The sequence below is a fragment of the Prosopis cineraria genome, unplaced genomic scaffold, assembly GCF_029017545.1.
Source record: "Prosopis cineraria cultivar Desert tree isolate PC_DT_omini unplaced genomic scaffold, ASM2901754v1 PC1, whole genome shotgun sequence".
NCBI classification, from domain to species: Eukaryota; Viridiplantae; Streptophyta; class Magnoliopsida; order Fabales; family Fabaceae; genus Prosopis; species Prosopis cineraria.
In genome coordinates this window covers 38260755-38278208 of record NW_026555332.1, presented here as the reverse complement: position 1 = coordinate 38278208, position 17454 = coordinate 38260755, and the positions used below count along the sequence as shown (strand labels likewise).

The 17454-nt window shown below is 34.5% G+C and overlaps 2 protein-coding genes across 10 annotated transcripts; both read left to right on the top strand.

Moving 5' to 3' along the window:
• The first annotated feature begins 2086 nt into the window (after positions 1-2086).
• Positions 2087-12826, top strand: LOC129288049 (probable serine/threonine-protein kinase SIS8). Of its 9 annotated transcripts, none has more exons than XR_008587918.1 (15): positions 2089-3555; positions 4718-5155; positions 5390-5493; positions 5832-7027; positions 7176-7216; positions 7526-7594; positions 8366-8466; positions 9671-9749; positions 9842-9940; positions 10032-10100; positions 10809-10858; positions 11176-11352; positions 11861-12145; positions 12283-12386; positions 12493-12826. XR_008587918.1 is itself a non-coding variant. In XM_054924401.1 (13 exons), the coding sequence occupies exons 1-13, from the start codon at positions 3070-3072 to the stop codon at positions 11991-11993; spliced, it is 2919 nt and encodes a 972-aa protein (XP_054780376.1). In that variant the 5' UTR covers positions 2087-3069; the 3' UTR covers positions 11994-12448. The 9 variants fall into 9 exon arrangements, 3 of the variants coding, with proteins under 3 accessions (XP_054780376.1, XP_054780349.1, XP_054780385.1); XR_008587917.1 differs by having other exon boundaries at positions 12474-12826; XR_008587915.1 differs by having other exon boundaries at positions 11861-12386; positions 12493-12793.
• Positions 12827-13251: 425 nt separating this feature from the next.
• Positions 13252-15078, top strand: LOC129288072 (peptidyl-prolyl cis-trans isomerase FKBP17-2, chloroplastic). Its single transcript, XM_054924423.1, has 3 exons — positions 13252-13734; positions 14047-14091; positions 14623-15078. Exons 1-3 carry the CDS (start codon positions 13337-13339, stop codon positions 14975-14977), a joined length of 798 nt encoding a protein of 265 aa, XP_054780398.1. The 5' UTR covers positions 13252-13336; the 3' UTR covers positions 14978-15078.
• Positions 15079-17454: the final 2376 nt, after the last annotated feature.

Here is a 17454-nt window from a genome sequence, read left to right as displayed (position 1 = left end):
GAATCCGACCCGCGTCGCACACCTAGCATGGTGGATGAGTCTCCCAGCAAAAATTTTCTACATACACAAAACTCGAACTCAATACCTTACTTAAGCGAAACCGAGTCACTTATCACTCAAACTAACTCCCATTAATTATCGGTTACATGTGTTTTGATGCAGGAATGAGGGCGTTTTATTCTTTTCTGTTTTGGGTCAATGTGGAAACGAAAAGCACAATGTAATACCACTAGAGTTGAGAGCACGTGAACAAAATATCTTTCCACCATAACTTTTTTTTTTTTAGGGGAAAAAGCAACAACAATAAATGGCCTTTCAAGCCACAACTCAACGTAGCGGGTCGAATTTCGGAATTATAAGTGTTTTAGTGCTAAAATAGTTAGATTAAGATGCTAAAATGATCAATATTCATTAGTTGGCCAGGGGGAAGGGAATTACATACATTATTCATATGTTAAGAATAATTTGACTAAATTATTCTGGCAAAGAAGAATAATTTGACCTTTATCAAGTTTCATATGATTTTTATTAATCAAATTTTGTATAATTTTAATATATATTTTACTTTTCAATATAAATTAAATAATAAAAGATGACATTTATATAAAATTTCTGGTTAATAGTTAAAAATATATAGTAAAGCCAATATAGTACACTCTCTATTTTTAAGCCTAATTATTTTTTCTGTATAATACTATATTCTTTTTTATCCTATATGTAAGTCATATTTTAAAAAAATTAATAATGTATTTTATAAGTCACTTTATAGGTCTAGACATGATATACACTAATAAAATGTTGAAGTTACAGTATGAATTTTTAAGATGTGGATCTCGTTGTTTAAATACTAATAATACTATGACTTACTTCATCCAATTCAAAATAGAGGATATGTTTAACATTAGAAAAAGAGAGGATATTTTTAAGTATTATTTCACAAGAATAAGAAAAATAATTAAGATAGTTTGTAAAATTAAAATGGTAAAAAATCACATCTACTTTCTAAAATTATTTTCCAATTAAAATCATTACTCCTTCCATTTTTGAGTACTCTTTTTGTCCTATTTATAGAGTAGAGAGAAGATTAATTTTGATCCTATTTTTAGAACACTCCACTATTTTTCTGTTTATATTTATTTTTCTATCCTTATTAAATGTTAAAAAAATTATTAAAATAATTCCTTTTGCTCTTATTAGAGATAGAGGTGGAGATTTATTAATATTTTAAAAAAAGTTAATGTAATTTAAAATTTTTCTCGATTCTAATAAAATATATTAGTAATAATTTATAGATAAAATTGGATGTAAAGTAAGAAAAAATTTCATATGACTTCTTATTTTAACAAAATAACAGTTTTCAAGAAACATTTATGACACCTTTCCTTACTTTCCTTTTATTAAATGATAATATTATTAATTTAAAAAATTTGAAGAATTAATCATAAGGACATTTTAGCTGGTTAAAATTTGCTTATATTTGAAAACGAAACAAATATATCTTAATTACTTACTCCCTTTAAGTATCATGTTTTTAAAATTATACACTTTTTTTATATTTATTTTTATTTAATAAGTGTCTTAATTAAAAAAATCTTATCAATGATACTCCTAATTAAGTGTATTTTTGGAAAAATTCTATTAATTGCATGTTGAAAGAAAATATGAAAATGACATATAATAAGGAGGGAGTGTCTTTATTTTCTTTCCTACGTAATATCTTTATATAATACAATTATTAATAAGATTATTTAAAAAAATATTAATATTATTAATTTTGTATAAAAAGTCTTAATAATTTGGGTTGATAGACACAATGACATTATAAAATTCATATCATTGATCCAAAAAGTAATTCATAAAAAAATTCTTATACTTTGGATGGATAGGAGGGAGGAATTTAAATTCAATGCAAGCCTACAATTTAATAATACCGGCAATGACTTTTTTTAGCTTAATTATTAATTATTATTCATATTAGTAATTAATTAATAAATAAGTAATGGAGACATTAATGGCTATCGTCATCCTCGAGTGTTGGAATAGAACGCTTAAAAAAAAAAAAAAAAAACCACAGCCAATTCCCAGAGGGAATACTACGAGCGCGTCAAGAGTGGTTGACGGATGTGGTTCGAACTCGGAGCCTTGCAGGTTGGAAGCTCAAGCATGAAAGTGAGTTTTCGCCACTTTCGCTTGAAAATCCATTTGTCTTGTATACAAAAAGCGGCAGTTGCCACAAGGGCAGGGATCGGGTTTGCTTCCAATAGCAAAGCTTGGTGTTCAAAGCAATCATTTTTTCCCTACTTTATTCATTCATTATCATCTCCGATCACTTCACCCCTATTTTCTGACTCATTCACCCACAATTCAGAGAGGGGGGAGAGAGAGAGATAGATTAGAGAGAAGGGAAAAGCCAGTTGTGCTGTGTATTTGTGCTTTCCACCAAGTTCGCCTTTTTCTGGGACCGTGAAATCCTTCCGCCTCTCTTAGGCAAGTGGGTCCTTTCCTTGTGGCCCTACTCTCCCACTTGCTGCTCCCTCCCTCCCTCTCTCTGCTCTCTTAGCCTCTGCTTACCTGCTGGTCTCTTTCTTTTCTTTAATTGTTCTCTTCGTACTCCTCCTGTCTCTTCTATTTTTGTGCTCTGCTTCCCAGTACCAAAAGGAAGATCCTTTCTTTTCCCAATCTGGATGCGCAATAGTCTGTGTTTTATTGCTTCGTAAAGGTGACGCGCACTTTACAGAGCTTCTGAAATTGGGGTAGCTTCGTATGGTTTGTTGGGGTATTTCAGGATCTTCTCCCTAGTGGGATTTACTTGTCCTGTGAAAAGGAGTCTGTTCCCTTTCAATTCAAGCTTATATATATCACCGTGATTCTCTTTGCTTTGGTGGGTGCTGCTTGAAAGTTGAAATGATTCATGGTGTTCTTTAGATTTCAAAGTTCTGTCGTGGCTTTCTGAACAATTTATCAGATGCCTTTCTCCGAGACGTAGCGGTTTTGATTTCATGCTTGGTCCAAGACAATGGAGAGGTTGCTACTCCTTTAGTATTCAATACGGTATCTTAGTGAAAAGATATGAAGAACATTCTCAAGAAGCTTCATATCATGCCCCATCAATCAGAAGATACTGAAGGGTCTACTTCATCAAGAGGAAGCAAGTCCCACGATGGTTCATCCCCTAAGAAGCTTTCTCACTCTCGGTCTCCTCAAGTTCCTGAGAATAAACCCTTTTCAGGGCTCTCGAATTGGTTGCATGCAGTTGCGAATAAGCAGAGTCCCAGTTCTCCATCTTCGAACCTCACAAGAGGAGAGAGAACAGAACCGTCTGATTCAATGAGCAGTGGTGGTCTGGACACTGTTTCTGATTCTGCGAGGTGTGATACAGCTTCTAGCACTTCGAAGGATCCTGAAATCGAGGAAGAGTATCAGATTCAACTGGCTTTAGAGTTGAGTGCAAAGGAGGATCCTGAGGCCGTGCAAATTGAAGCTGTCAAGCAAATCAGTTTAGGCTCTTGTGACCCTGACAATACACCTGCTGAAGTTGTGGCCTATCGATACTGGGTAAGTTTATTCACTTTAACATCATTGACTTTGGGTCGAAAGGAAGTCACATTGCTGTTGAGGTGGTGGTGGTTCCAGAAGGATCAAGTTAGGGAGCCGAATAAGTTTGATTGTTATGTCATTCATGAAGATGTATGGCGCTTCCAGAATTTGAGAGTCTCAGATGAGTATGCCGAGCATGCATCATTTGGATTATGGATACACTGAAATCGAGGAGTTGTGTGATTTTATCATTGCCCTTTAGACTTATTTGCGACAATGACAGAGTCATTGACTCGTGGTAGAACTTTGACAGTGTTATTAACTACATTTATAGCATGCCCCGCAGGGCGATTTTATTGGGATCGAAATGCAAGTAACTCAACATTTTTTGCGCATTGAGTGTCTATAGTTTAGACTCTGGTTAAGCCATATTATTATTGAGAAAAAACTGCATCGACCTTATACATGCAGTTTCCCATAAAAAATTAATTTTTCATGTCGAAATACGATTCTATTATAAATGTTAACTCTTCTTAGTTACCCTTGCTGGTCACCTAACTTCCACAATGGTAATTTTCCTTTTAAGAATCCATAAATGTTTGGATAAAATGACGAGCCCTCAGGTTTTCAGAAAAGTTTCTTAAGTTCAGATTTGAGTCGGTCAAAAGACATACTTTTGTGTTGGCCACTTATTAGATTTTTCTTGTATTCAGTTTGTTGTTTTGTTTTGTTCATAAGCCTTTCCAGTATGACCCTTTCTTGATTTCCATTATAGTAGTTGGTGTTATGACGTCATTTGCTTGGAATACTTGACTGGGATCATTTCCTAAAAGTCTAAGCTTTTAGGTTAATGACTTGTGAGATACTGTAATATGGTTGCTTCCATGATATTTGGTTTATGACTCTTGGAGTTATGGTACCTCTCTTTATGAAAAATGATTCTGATTCTGGCTTTGTGCTTTTGTTTTACTATCTTTTTTAAGTGAAGATTTTGGCTCCACACTAGAGGGAGTAGGTTGTATTGAGACTGCTATATGTTGTTTGGAATTGGGTCCAGAAAGTCCATTAGTTGAGTAGTTCTTGTACAAAATGGACTTGTCCGTATAATTACTTGAATCTATAGTTTATCCCACATCTATTCTTATCTAACTTATACAGTAGATTTGACTGTGGTTGACAGAATTACAATGCTCTTGGGTATGATGACAAGATTTTAGATGGTTTCTATGACCTTTATGGGATCTTGACTGAGTCGACCTCTGCAAGAATGCCTCCCCTCGTAGATCTGCAAGGGACGTCAATCTCAGATAGTGTCACATGGGAAGCAGTCTTAGTCAATAGGGCTGCCGATTCTAATTTGTTAAAACTTGAGCAAAAAGCTTTAGAGCTGGCAAGCAAGTCAAGATTAGAAATTGAAATAGTAGCAAATGGTAATTTGGTGCAGAAGCTTGCCGTATTAGTGGCTGACTATATGGGTGGACCGGTTGCAGATCCTCAACATATGACAAGTGCGTGGCAGAGTCTTAGTTATAGCTTGAAATCAACCCTTGGCAGCATGGTTTTGCCACTTGGTTCTCTGACCATTGGATTGGCACGGCACCGTGCATTGCTATTTAAGGTACTTGTTCCACCAGTTTCTGTTATGCACTAAATGTTATTTAAGAACAATTCCATGCTTAGATGGTTGAAGTCTTCAGCAACTTAATTATCATTGAATGATATTAAGAGAATCAATGCCACTATATGCTTTGAGGTTTTCGTTGATAATCCTTTTTTTTTTTTTTGAAGTTCTGGATTAGGTTTTCAAAAGTCCTGGTATTTCTAATGAATTATTGCTATATAATAAATATAGGTTTTAGCTGATTGTGTGGGTGTTCCTTGTCGGATGGTCAAAGGACAGCAATACACGGGTTCTGATGGTGTGGCAATGAACTTCATCAAGATTGATGATGGAAGGTAATTGCTATTAAATTTGCATTTTTGTGATGTAGGAAAGTAGGAAGGATTGTTATGATACAGTTCTTGTTGCATCGCTGTTACAACATGTGAATAAATGCTCATAGGGATTGCTTTTCTTGTTCCTGTTATGAGTACCAAGGTATTCTTTAGTCAATGCTTCTGCTGCCTCTGATTGTTCCAGAGTAGAATTTTAATTTATTATTAGTGCCTTCCTTTTGTAATATTTGTTATTCTATTTTTAAAAAATCCTTAAAAGGGGTAATATGTGAATGGTGCCTCATTCTATGTGCAACTCTTGTAAGTTTGCGCCTATAAGATGTTAATTTGAATTTCAGGGAGTACATTGTTGACCTAATGGCTGATCCTGGAACACTTATTCCAGCTGATGCAACTGGATCGCATGTTGAGTTTAACGAACCTATATTTTCAGCCACTCCTACAACAGGAGTTGATTCGTCTCCTGCAACATTGTCTGGCAGAGGTATTGGAAGTTCAATGGAAGGAGCTTCAGACTCTGGGGCATTGGACAATTCAAATAAATCAAAGCAGTTTGCCTATGCAGGATCTGAAAAAAGCAGGCCCGCTCCTGGCAAGGAAGAATCAAAAAGACACTTGTATACTTTCAAGAGTCCCGTCAATGTTGAGAAGATTGCGCTAGAAACTCCCAGTAGGCCTAATTATACACATGGACATGCAAGATCACCTTCTTGGACTGAAGGGATCAGTTCCCCTGCAGTTCGTAGAATGAAGGTTAAAGATGTTTCACAATATATGATGGATGCTGCCAAAGATAATCCTAACTTGGCTCAGAAGCTTCATGATGTTTTACTTGAAAGTGGTGTTGTTGCTCCTCCAAACTTGTTTTCTGAGATTTATAATGAGCAACTTGATGCTCCATCACTGACTGAAGAAAAAGACGAACCTAAACAGGAGATTGTCCAGCAAGAAACTCAGGTTGCTGATAACCTAGGCCCTGTTCAAATTTTGCCTCCTTTGCCTCACTACAGATTTCATCCCAAAGCCAGTACCAGCAGTCAGCCTGAGCCTTCTAAGCCTGTAGAAGGTTTAGGGGCCAACCTTACTCTTGATGCAAGGGAAGCAGCTGGTCAGCACATACCATCACAAGAAGAAGCTGGTCCTGTGAAATATGGGAAAAATGTCCCAGTTGCTGCAGCAGCAGCTGCTGCTGCAGCTGTTGTTGCATCTTCCATGGTAGTTGCTGTGGCAAAGTCAAGCAGTGACTCAAAAATTGAGCTTCCTGTGGCAGCTGCTGCAGCTGTTGTTGCAACCACTGCAGCTGTCAGTAAACAGTATGAGCAGGGAAGTCGAAGTGATGGAGATACAGATGGTGTTTATGAGCCAAAGGGTAGTGGTGATGGAGAGCATGTTAATTTAGGGGAAAACACAGGTGAGAGAATATCTGATAAATCAGTAAGTAATGAAAGCACAAAATCTGATCCTGCACTAGATGATGTTGCTGAATATGAGATTCCATGGGAGGAAATGGTGCTGGGTGAGCGTATTGGACTTGGTATTAACTTTACACTGTTCTTTGAAATTTATTTACATTTTTCTGCCAGATGTTATGAAGGTGTCAATATAAAAATACCAACCTGCGTCTATCTGGTTTTACCTATGAGGATTTGATTTCATTTATGTGGCATATGTTTGGTCTACAGGATCATATGGGGAGGTGTACCATGGTGAATGGAGAGGAACTGTGAGTTTCTTTGACTTTGACTAATTGGATAATTTGTAATCTTGGCTTTTGGTGTGCAAACTATTTAGACTAAACTGCAGCAGCTGCACCCTTGTATATGCATGTGCAAGTAGCTAAAACATTTTTATAATTGAATGTGTTCCTTATATTTTTGTACTTCATTTTTACTCAAACCTAAGCGAAATGCTCAGCAATATCATTGACAGACTTTTTGCTAACTTGGCTACCTCGCAATCATTTTCACATATCAGCATTTTCGGTCTTGTTGGGTAATTCAAATATTAAGGGCACATTGCCTTTGGTTTGTAGGAAGTTGCTGTAAAAAGGTTTCTAGATCAAGATATATCTGGTGAATCACTTGAAGAATTCAAAAGCGAGGTACACTACTTTTCCTTATGTGACATCTAGTCTTATACTCAGACATGCTTCCAGTTGATTGGCTTTTCACTGGCTTTGAGGATAACAAGATATCCAATGCTTGCCTATTTTAATCACTTTCAGTGACATTATTTGTCTGTTCTATAATCAAATATTCAATAGCAGTGACATTTTTATTTAGATTCTAAGCCTCTTTCAGTTTTGATCAATTTTGAATTTGTATCATTCTTCATCCTCTTTAATTCCTATGATGTTTAATTCTAATTTTGGAAAGAGGTAGGACGGAATTGTATTTCTGTATTTAGTCTTAGAGTATGCTTCATAGACTAGATGGGGACCCTTTTAGTCACGATCTACTATTATTTGTACATTTTATTTTCAATTTGAAATTGTATCTTGTGTAACTTATTTTACCCCATTATTCTAACCTTCTTATTGTGTTTTATGTTTCCTATACATTGGGTCTGAACTAGGATCTGCTTTGAACACGGCATGTAAAATTTTAAATGACTGTGAGACAGATTTTATCATATTAATAATAATTGTTTTCTTGTCATGATTGACTAATCCCGAATCTTCTGTGATGTGATTATGGTTTTAGTTCTGTGAAACAAGTGTTGCTTCATTTGTGATTTTGTTCCACCTTATTGGCATATCAATATGGTCTCCCTCTGAAGTGGCAGTAGTAATTTCACTGTGATGGTTGATTGTACTTATTCATATCTTTAGATGATGGAAGTGGTTGTTCAATTATGTGACAAAATGCAATAGGTTCAAATAATGAAAAGATTGAGGCATCCAAATGTTGTTCTCTTCATGGGAGCTGTAATTCGTCCTCCGAATCTTTCCATTGTTACAGAATTTCTTCCCAGGTATTTTTAAATTATTCATTTATCAAGGCAAATCATAGACTATAATATGCTAATTTGAAATTTTTAGAAACTTGACATTTTCAGCTGTGTCCTTTCTTAGAAAATGGTATAGTTGCATTGTCCAAAAATTCTTGCTAAATTACTTCCTAAATGATGTGGCATTTGCTATGCCTAACTCAGATTTTGGAAGTCATATGCAATAACTCTGGAGACTATAGATATTAATTACTGCCATGCCTTGAGTTAAGGAAATTTAGGAAGCTAACGGTAAAATTGCAATTTTCTAAGCAAAAACAGATCATATATTTTTTAATGGTACTCAGTTCATTTTATGCTGTAGATGATTTGTTTTTTTTGGTCCTTCAATACACTTGATTTTCTAATCTGCTAGACACATGTTTAAAGATATTACTATATTTTATATACCATTCTACCATAGTTTACTGAATAAGTTCTTTCTACTGTGATAGGGGCTCACAATAACTGAAAGAAATAATAGGAATAAATCTATTAAGATGATATAAAACAGAATCTCGTTTTATATTTTTCTCAATAGTCACGCTCGGGAGAATTTCCAAACGGTTTGAAAGATTATTTTATTAATTTCATGATATGCTAGCTTCAAGATTGCTAGTCATATTTATAATGCTAAATACAATCTAAAATAAAATTTAGATAACTATTTAAGATAATGAATAAAATCTAGATAACTAGATAACTAAATAAAATTTCCTAAGATCTAAAATACTGAATAAAATCTAACTAGATAAAATTTGAATTTAAAGAATTAATTAACTAAATAAAATCTGAAGAAATATGTAAAAACTAAATAAAATACTAAATTAAATGAATTTAATCCTAATTTATCTTTTGCTTCTTTCTTCTTGAATAAGTTTGAATTCTATCCGGAATCTTATCATACTGCTTGCTATGGTTGTGCTTTTGTTTTAGGGAGAATGGCTGTGAGGGCCCCAGAGGAGAAAAAATAGTAGTGAGGGTCAAAAACAATTGAAGGTTCATCTATGTACAAGTGAATTGATGAATTTGTAGTTGTGCGTGGACGAACCTTCAGTTGTTTTTGACCCTCACTGCTATTTTTTCTCCTCTAGGGCCGTCACTGCCATTCTCTCTTTGTTTTACTAATGTCTTCGTTTTTGGGCATTATTGACCATACAAATACTGAGATGCAGATCACCTTTTGCAGAGGCAGTTTGTATAGATTAATTCACCGACCTAACAACCAATTAGACGAGCGAAGGCGATTGAGGATGGCCCTTGATGCTGTAAGATTTGTTGTCTTAGTGCAGTTTCTTTTAGAAATGCTTGCCTACCTGTGATTCTCGAAAGACATAACCTGCCTCTTCTGAATATATAGGCTCGAGGAATGAACTATTTGCACAACTGCTCTCCAATGATAGTCCATCGTGATTTGAAGTCCCCAAATCTTCTTGTTGACAAAAACTGGGTTTTGAAGGTGTCATTCTAAGCCCTTGCTCTTATTCCTTGATCACATGATCAATTCTCTAAGTTAAGTGGTATGACTATTTTTTCTGTCCATTAAATAGGTTTGCGATTTTGGGTTATCACGAATGAAGCATAGTACATTCCTCTCTTCCAGATCAACTGCTGGGACTGTAAGCTATCATACACCTTCTTTCCTTAGCTTAATTGATTTTTTCACACTTTGTTTCTATTGTTTGGTGTCTTTATTTCTTACAAGGGTTAGCATATTTTGTCTAGTTTTGTTTACACAAATATGGCTCTAACACGTGTCCATGTTGATTTTATGTTGCTTGGGGTGTTACCTTAAGATCAATGATTACAATTTAATCGTTGGATTACTTTCGCTAGAACTCATAAGCTCTACAGGAGCCTAACAATTTGTTAGTGTCAAATGGGCACCCTTGAACATCTAGTGAGTTTGAAGACTTTTAGCAAGGAATATCTTATGTTACTCTCTTAAACTCCAAATTTAGGTTTAATAGTTTCTAACGCTATAGTGAAACAAATCCCAAGAAGTATAATATTTTAGATGAGGTGTAAAGGATATATGTGAAATTGGATGAAGTTGTAGGAATTACATGGAGATTAGGATTATGGTTATCTTGGTTGAATTAGCAGGACTAAGTTAGTGGGTTGAGTTTTATTATTATAGTATGTTAAAGTCAACAATGGGTTAAAGTTCTATTATTGTGGTATATCAGATCTGTTCTAGGAAAGTTGCACATGACTTGTCATTATTACCTACAATGTTCTTTCTCACAAGACCGAATCATTTTGTTTGATGAAGAGTGCATGTAATTGGATATATTAGTTACTGTTTGCTGTATAATATGTTTCAGGCGGAGTCGATGGCTCCAGAAGTGTTAAGAAATGAACCTTCAGATGAAAAGTAATCTTTTTTTCTTCTTTAGTTATTATTAATATTATTATGATTTCAAGGAGAGGAGACTGCCATTCTGATCCTTCATTTTTTTCTCCATTCCTTTACTTGTCATTTCCATGAATGCTAGCTGAACGCAATTTGGAAGTAATTTAATCCATCACTTTACATGGACTTTCCAACTATATATATTAGAGTCTGTTTGAGAAAGAACAACTTCACATTATACTGCCTAGTTGAAGCCATTTGCTTTCTGCTTGTGCATAAGAAACACTTGCAAGCCACCTGGCCTTCATGCTGAGATTGAGTTGTGATCCAATATCCAGGTGTGATGTTTATAGCTTTGGAGTCATATTATGGGAGCTCATGACGCTGCAGCAGCCGTGGGGAGGAATGAATCCAATGCAAGTTGTTGGTGCTGTTGGTTTCCAACATCGCCGTCTTGACATTCCTGACAATATGGACCCTGCTGTTGCTGATATTATCTGGAAATGCTGGCAGACGTGAGTGTGCAATGCTTTCTAATGGTCGTTGCAACTTTTTCTTTATCACCCTGGATCAAACATGGGGCCTACTCTCCTTTGATTTTGTGATGTCACCGGACTGAGCCTGACCCATATCCACATCCACACCCAGACCCTAGACTTGTTATTTAATTTGCGAGCGTGGCATTTTTATTAGACACTGCATGTTATTGACAGGGTAACATCAATTTAGTCCATAAAATAATTTCCATCCTTTGGCCACACCAGGCCACCAGTTTCAGACAAACCCAGCAATATGATACTGCCACTAACTTCATTGATGATTATCAGAGTTCATGCTGGGATCGTATTGATGAGATCCTAAACTTGGTAGTCAAATGATGGTAGTTATCTTTTGTAGACTAAACTGATAGAATATGCATCTCTTATGGACCCAAATGCTGGTTTACTTTGATTATTAAATGCATGAATAATGATTTCTTTCTGCGACAGCTACATAACTGGATAAATGACTTTTGCATTGTAGAGATCCAAGGCTGAGACCCACATTTGCCGAGATCATGGCTGCACTGAAGCCGTTACAGAAGCCGATTGTCGGTTCTCATGTGGCCAAGTCTGGTGCACAGTCAAAGCGAGTTGCAGAAGATGCAGCAGGATGAGGAGACAATTGTACAGCTAACTGAATATTTGTTCATTCTATTGCCAAAGAAAAAAAGGGCAAGCTGTAAAGTATCACGAATGAGCATAAAAGAAGGGGGGAAAAGATGAAGATTGATTGAAGACCATGACCTAACATGCGTTCTCATACTAGGTTGTGATTCTTTTCACTTTTTTAGTTCCAGTTTATCTTGTGCAATCTGTGGTGCAGCCATTGTCAAGGTTTTGTCATTTGTTTGTACAAAATTCTTTTGGATATTGCAATCAATGCCTAAATTTTGGTGTGTATAGATAATTCATGTTTCAACAGAAGCTGCTGCCACATAGTTGAAGAAAAGTAACTGTGACAGAAACTGTTTGGTGCTGTCAATTGACAAACACAGATGTTGGTAAAAGTGTGTAACTTCTTTGTGAGCCTGAATCTGTTTGTGCCAAACAATGCTTGCTTCTGTTTTAATCGAACTGGCAGTGAAATTATGCAGTTTGTTCAAATGCTTGTAGAATGGTGCAATAATTTCTCCATTCCAAGTACACGACGCTTCATTTACAACGTAAATTCATTGATTCTACCTGGAAAATCTTCGTTGGAGTAATGCTGCTTTAGACAGTACTGTGATGTTGGATCTCAACTACACTGTGATTCTCCCAGAAAATCTTCATTGATCACTCTTGTTTCAAGTAGTTTTTTTCTTTGGGCCATGCTCTTTTGTTTTACGTAGTTAACTGAGGTTAAGTGTTATAATACATGTACTCAACTGTTATGACCCATGACCAACTTATATTTCTCTTTTTAAATTCCAAATATGACTCCATGAAGTAATTTCATCAACTTCAATTTCCATTGCCACGTTGAGATGACTAGAATCTGTGCCCTAGTGAGTTTGTGTTCATCTAATCAATTAGGTACAAGTACAAACCATCTTAAAAAAAATGTAATCTCTTCAAATTGGGGGACCTTATAAACCATATTTTACTTGTGAGGACGTGAGACTCATACTCTCAATGAAAGAGCTATGGTTATGGTCGTAAATATAAAAGGAGAGATCATATAAGATTAATCTTTTGAATGGTAGAACTCATGAAAATATAAAATGAGTTATTTTTAAAAGACTGATAATGATATATGGGTATAAAAATGCTAATATATTGTGTTTGTAATATTTTATTGACAAAAAAGATAACGCAAAAAGAGTTTTTATTTCCAAATAATTCTATCCATTCTTATTTTGCATGTAATGGATGGGATTCTGTCAAATGCAGATAGGGTGGGGACAAAGGCTAACCAGTGAGTAAAGTGTGAAATATTTCTATCTGCATTTTGTATCTAAACTCTAAAATCTCCAACATGGCTTCCTTCTTCGTTTCTCCAACCATTTTCTCCATCCCCACCACAAGAACTCATCACATTTCTTCATCATCTCCGACGCCACCGCCACCATCTTCACCACAACCTGATCAGCCCCAGAAATCGGCTTCACAGTTAGCCACCGAGTCATCTGAGGAATCAGTACCGGGCTCTCTAAAAGCACAGCAACAGAAGCCTGTTAAACCTGTGGCTCCTTCTTCATCTTCATCTTCTACTTCCGGGACTAAGGTTGATTCCACAGATTGGGTGGCCACCTCTTTAACAAGAAGGTTCGGGCTAGGAGCTGGTCTTGCTTGGGTCTCTTTTCTTGCCGTTGGTGTTGTCTCTGAACAAATCAAGACTCGCCTTGAGGTTTCTCAACAAGAGGCTAACACGAGGTCTGTTTTCTATTCTGCAAATTATGGAATAGATTTAGAACTGCTTTATTTTTTCCTGCAAATTAGCTTCCCACTATTGTCAATCAACGAGAATGAGACTTTTTCTTGGACGCTGTTGATGACGACGACATTGAGAAAATCTGCAAATTATCCACCAACAATGATCGTTTTCAACAACTTTCCTGGAAAATTAGCAAATTATACAATATATTTGGGAACTCTCTTCAACTGATGAATAGAACCCACTTTGGAAAAACTTACAAAAATGGTACCATATTTGATGACAAGACTCTGGCATTGATGCATTTACAGGACAGTAGAGAAGGAGGAAGAGGTGGTGCTTCCTAACGGCATTAGGTACATACGTCTTCTTACTCTTCTGTCACATCTAAATTTGTGAAGACAAAATAAAGTGCTTTGAACAGGTCATAACTATCTCAGTCACTCGAGGACCAAAAGAAGACAATTTCTGACAAAATAATTAGGCCTTAAAACCTGTCATAAAGTTATGAGATGAACTGAAGGAGTTACATAAACGAACATAACTGTACAGGAAACACTGTTTTCTCACTCACAAATCGTCCAAAACTGCTATAAAAGGGAAAATCAATCACGTACTTCCTATACTGAAATTTAGCATGTCCATCTCAGTTCCTCAAGTTTTGTAATCGAGTTGCAAAGTATAGTGACCAACAGATTAAATGGCTGAAACTTGAGGACTGAATTGTGTCAAGTTTTTTGAACTGAGTTGTGACCGATGAGTCAGGGATCAAATAATTATTTTGCCACTCTCTCTCTCTCTCTATACATGTATATAACATATACAAAATCCAGATGAGGCGCATGTTGCAGACTTTTTAGCTCACAAACTGTAAAAAAACTGTGCAGATACTCCGAGCTTAAGGTTGGGGGAGGAGCAACGGCAAGGACAGGAGATTTGGTGGTGATAGACATAGAAGGGAAAGTGAAAGAAAGTGGACAAGTGTTTGTGGAGACATTTGGGAAGGAGAAGAAGCCATTGGCTCTGGTGATGGGTTCAAGGCCTTACAGCAAGGGACTGTGTGAAGGGATAGAGACTGTGATAAAGTCCATGAAAGCTGGAGGGAAGAGAAGGGTCATAGTGCCTCCTTCATTAGGGTTTGGAGAGGACGGTGCTGATTTAGGGAATGGAGTTCAGATCCCTCCTCAAGCAACACTTGAATATGTTGTGGAGGTTGAAAGAGTTTCCATAGCTCCTGCTTGATTAAGTCACATTTCATTTTGGAGGCTGAAATGTGTATCAGAGTCATGCCTGTAGTCTAATGTTCATTCTCTTTCTTCAATATAATATTCTTTTACTTGTTAGTATTGGAATTTGGTATAGAAAAGGCTTTGATTAATTACTCATGAAACCAGACATATTCAAAGGACTAAAATCACAGCCTAAGAAGAAAGCCTTTCTTCAACTTGCAAATATAAACATCTTTTGAGGTTGCAAGAATCTGCTTGTAATTCATGGGCCAATTTTGCTATCCCTTGTACATAAATTTCAGGCTAATGAATCACTCTATCAACAATCTTCCAAGTTGGAACTTTCTATAAATGGTTGACCATACCAGAATAAGTATGGTCACCATTGGAATCTCTATTTAGTAGATTCAAAGCAAATAAGATACTCCATGGTACTTTCTGAGCGGTTGACTATCCAATTTTCATTGTTACATTTACCGAGTAATAAGGCAATATAACAACGTACATGTATTTATAGACTTTTTTTTTAAGAACGAAAATTTAGATGAGTTAAACCTCCAAACCATAACTGAGACATATCTTAAAGGCATATTCATATGCAGAATTTATATAATAAGATGCTTGTACTCTACAAGTTAAAATTTTGGATAATTTCTCGTACTTCATGTAACCTGTACTTTGCGTAACGTGTGGAAACATCCTTACTTTTATCTTTAGTCAATAAAAATTATTAATAATATCAAATATTAAATCTATAACAAATTGCATTATTAATAAATTATGAACAGTATGATTTCTTTTTGTAATTTTACGTTATACACAAAACCATACTTCGTTTGGTCTTATTTATAAGGTAGAGAGAAAAGAATTTTTTGTCCTATTTATAAGTTATTAAATTTTTATCACAAATTTTTTCTTTTATCCTCCATTAAATATTAGAGAGAGAAAATATGTTATTAAAGTATGCATATTTAATATGGGCAAAGTTGAGAATTTATTAAATTTTAAGATAAAGTTAATGAGTTTTAAGGTTTTCCTTGATATTGGCGAAATATGTTGAAAGTGACTTATAAATAGGAGCAGAGAAGTATTATTTACACACACATATGTGCAAAAAAATATTAGTTATATGTACACATACAGGGTTGTCAAACTCACGATGGGAATGTAAATTCAAATAATAAACTCATAAAAATTTACTTGTATTAATAAATAGTCATTAAAAATATAGAATTAAATAATTAAAATATAACATATGTTCTTAATTTAATTTAAATGTATTTTAAATATAAATTATTGAAATTAAATTCATCTGCATTGGTAGATTATCATGTTCAACATACAAATTTTAAAATTAGCACTTATTTTTTGTATTCCTTATTTTTCTTTTGTATTAATATTAGTTCTCGCTTTTTGACTTTTACTTTTCTTTAAATTAGGTTCTACAATTTCTATAAATTGAGTTGTAAACAGTATATACTTCACTTGTTCAACTTGGTAAGAAATTGATGAGTTTAGTGAGTTTAACTAAATTTGCATCTCATTTGAGTTTATGAGTTAGTTGATATAATTTTGTAAGTTAGATACGTAAGAACATCAAATTTAGAGAATCAACTCTTGAGTTTAATTAAGTTTAAATCTAGTTCAAGTTTATAAATGAATTGATATGATTTTGTAAGTTAGTAATTACAAACAATAAATTCATAGAGTTAATTTGAGAGTTCAACAACCATGTGTGTGTGTGTCTATATATACATACTCCTCCTGTTAAAAAATGTATGATATTTTTAACCGAATTTTACCTTTTAATAAAATAATTATTTTTTTTTCAAACTAACCCTATCTTATTACAATTATTCTTATGTAAGAGCGTGTTTTACCTTATAACAAATATAAAATGATTTATTCAATAAAAATATTTTTTAAAAAAGGCAATTATTATATTTTGAAAGATTAAAATTATCTTTTATGTTTTAACATTTAACTTTTTAAAAAATATTTTATATTTTTAAATGAAGAGAGCATATATATAAGGAGGTCATAGTACTTTTATTGGCCTGAAAAAACGATAATCCTTTTATCTGATTATTTTCATGAGACTATATGTAATTTTTTAACAATTAGTTCTACACTTCGCACCTCACGGAATGTAAAGTTATAACTTTGGAGCTCATTACTATTTAATTGATATATATATATATATATATATATATATATTAAGATACCTTATAGAAGAGAAGAATGATCTTTATTATAAGTCACTTAATAAAATATTAATTAATTTTTTTAATATTATTTTTATCAAAAATTATTAATTATAAGAGGGAACGTGGTATGTATATAAAATTTTTTTATCTTTAACTAAAATTAATAGCTTAACTACTTTGTTTAATTTTAATAAGTGGTTATAAGTATTTTACTTTATTTTTATCTCAGATACATTGATGATTTCGTGTGGAATATTGCAGGGGATCAAATCAATCCCAGTTC

Coding starts and splice junctions, on each gene's coding strand:
- LOC129288049 (XM_054924374.1), top strand. CDS start 3,070: ATGAAGAACATTCTCAAGAAGCTTCATATCATGCCCCATCAATCAGAA. Junction 8,467..9,670: donor GTTACAGAATTTCTTCCCAG/GTATTTTTAAAT, acceptor CACCTTTTGCAG/AGGCAGTTTGTATAGATTAA. Junction 9,750..9,841: donor TGAGGATGGCCCTTGATGCT/GTAAGATTTGTT, acceptor CTGAATATATAG/GCTCGAGGAATGAACTATTT.
- LOC129288072 (XM_054924423.1), top strand. CDS start 13,337: ATGGCTTCCTTCTTCGTTTCTCCAACCATTTTCTCCATCCCCACCACA. Junction 13,735..14,046: donor CAACAAGAGGCTAACACGAG/GTCTGTTTTCTA, acceptor ATGCATTTACAG/GACAGTAGAGAAGGAGGAAG. Junction 14,092..14,622: donor GTGCTTCCTAACGGCATTAG/GTACATACGTCT, acceptor AAAACTGTGCAG/ATACTCCGAGCTTAAGGTTG.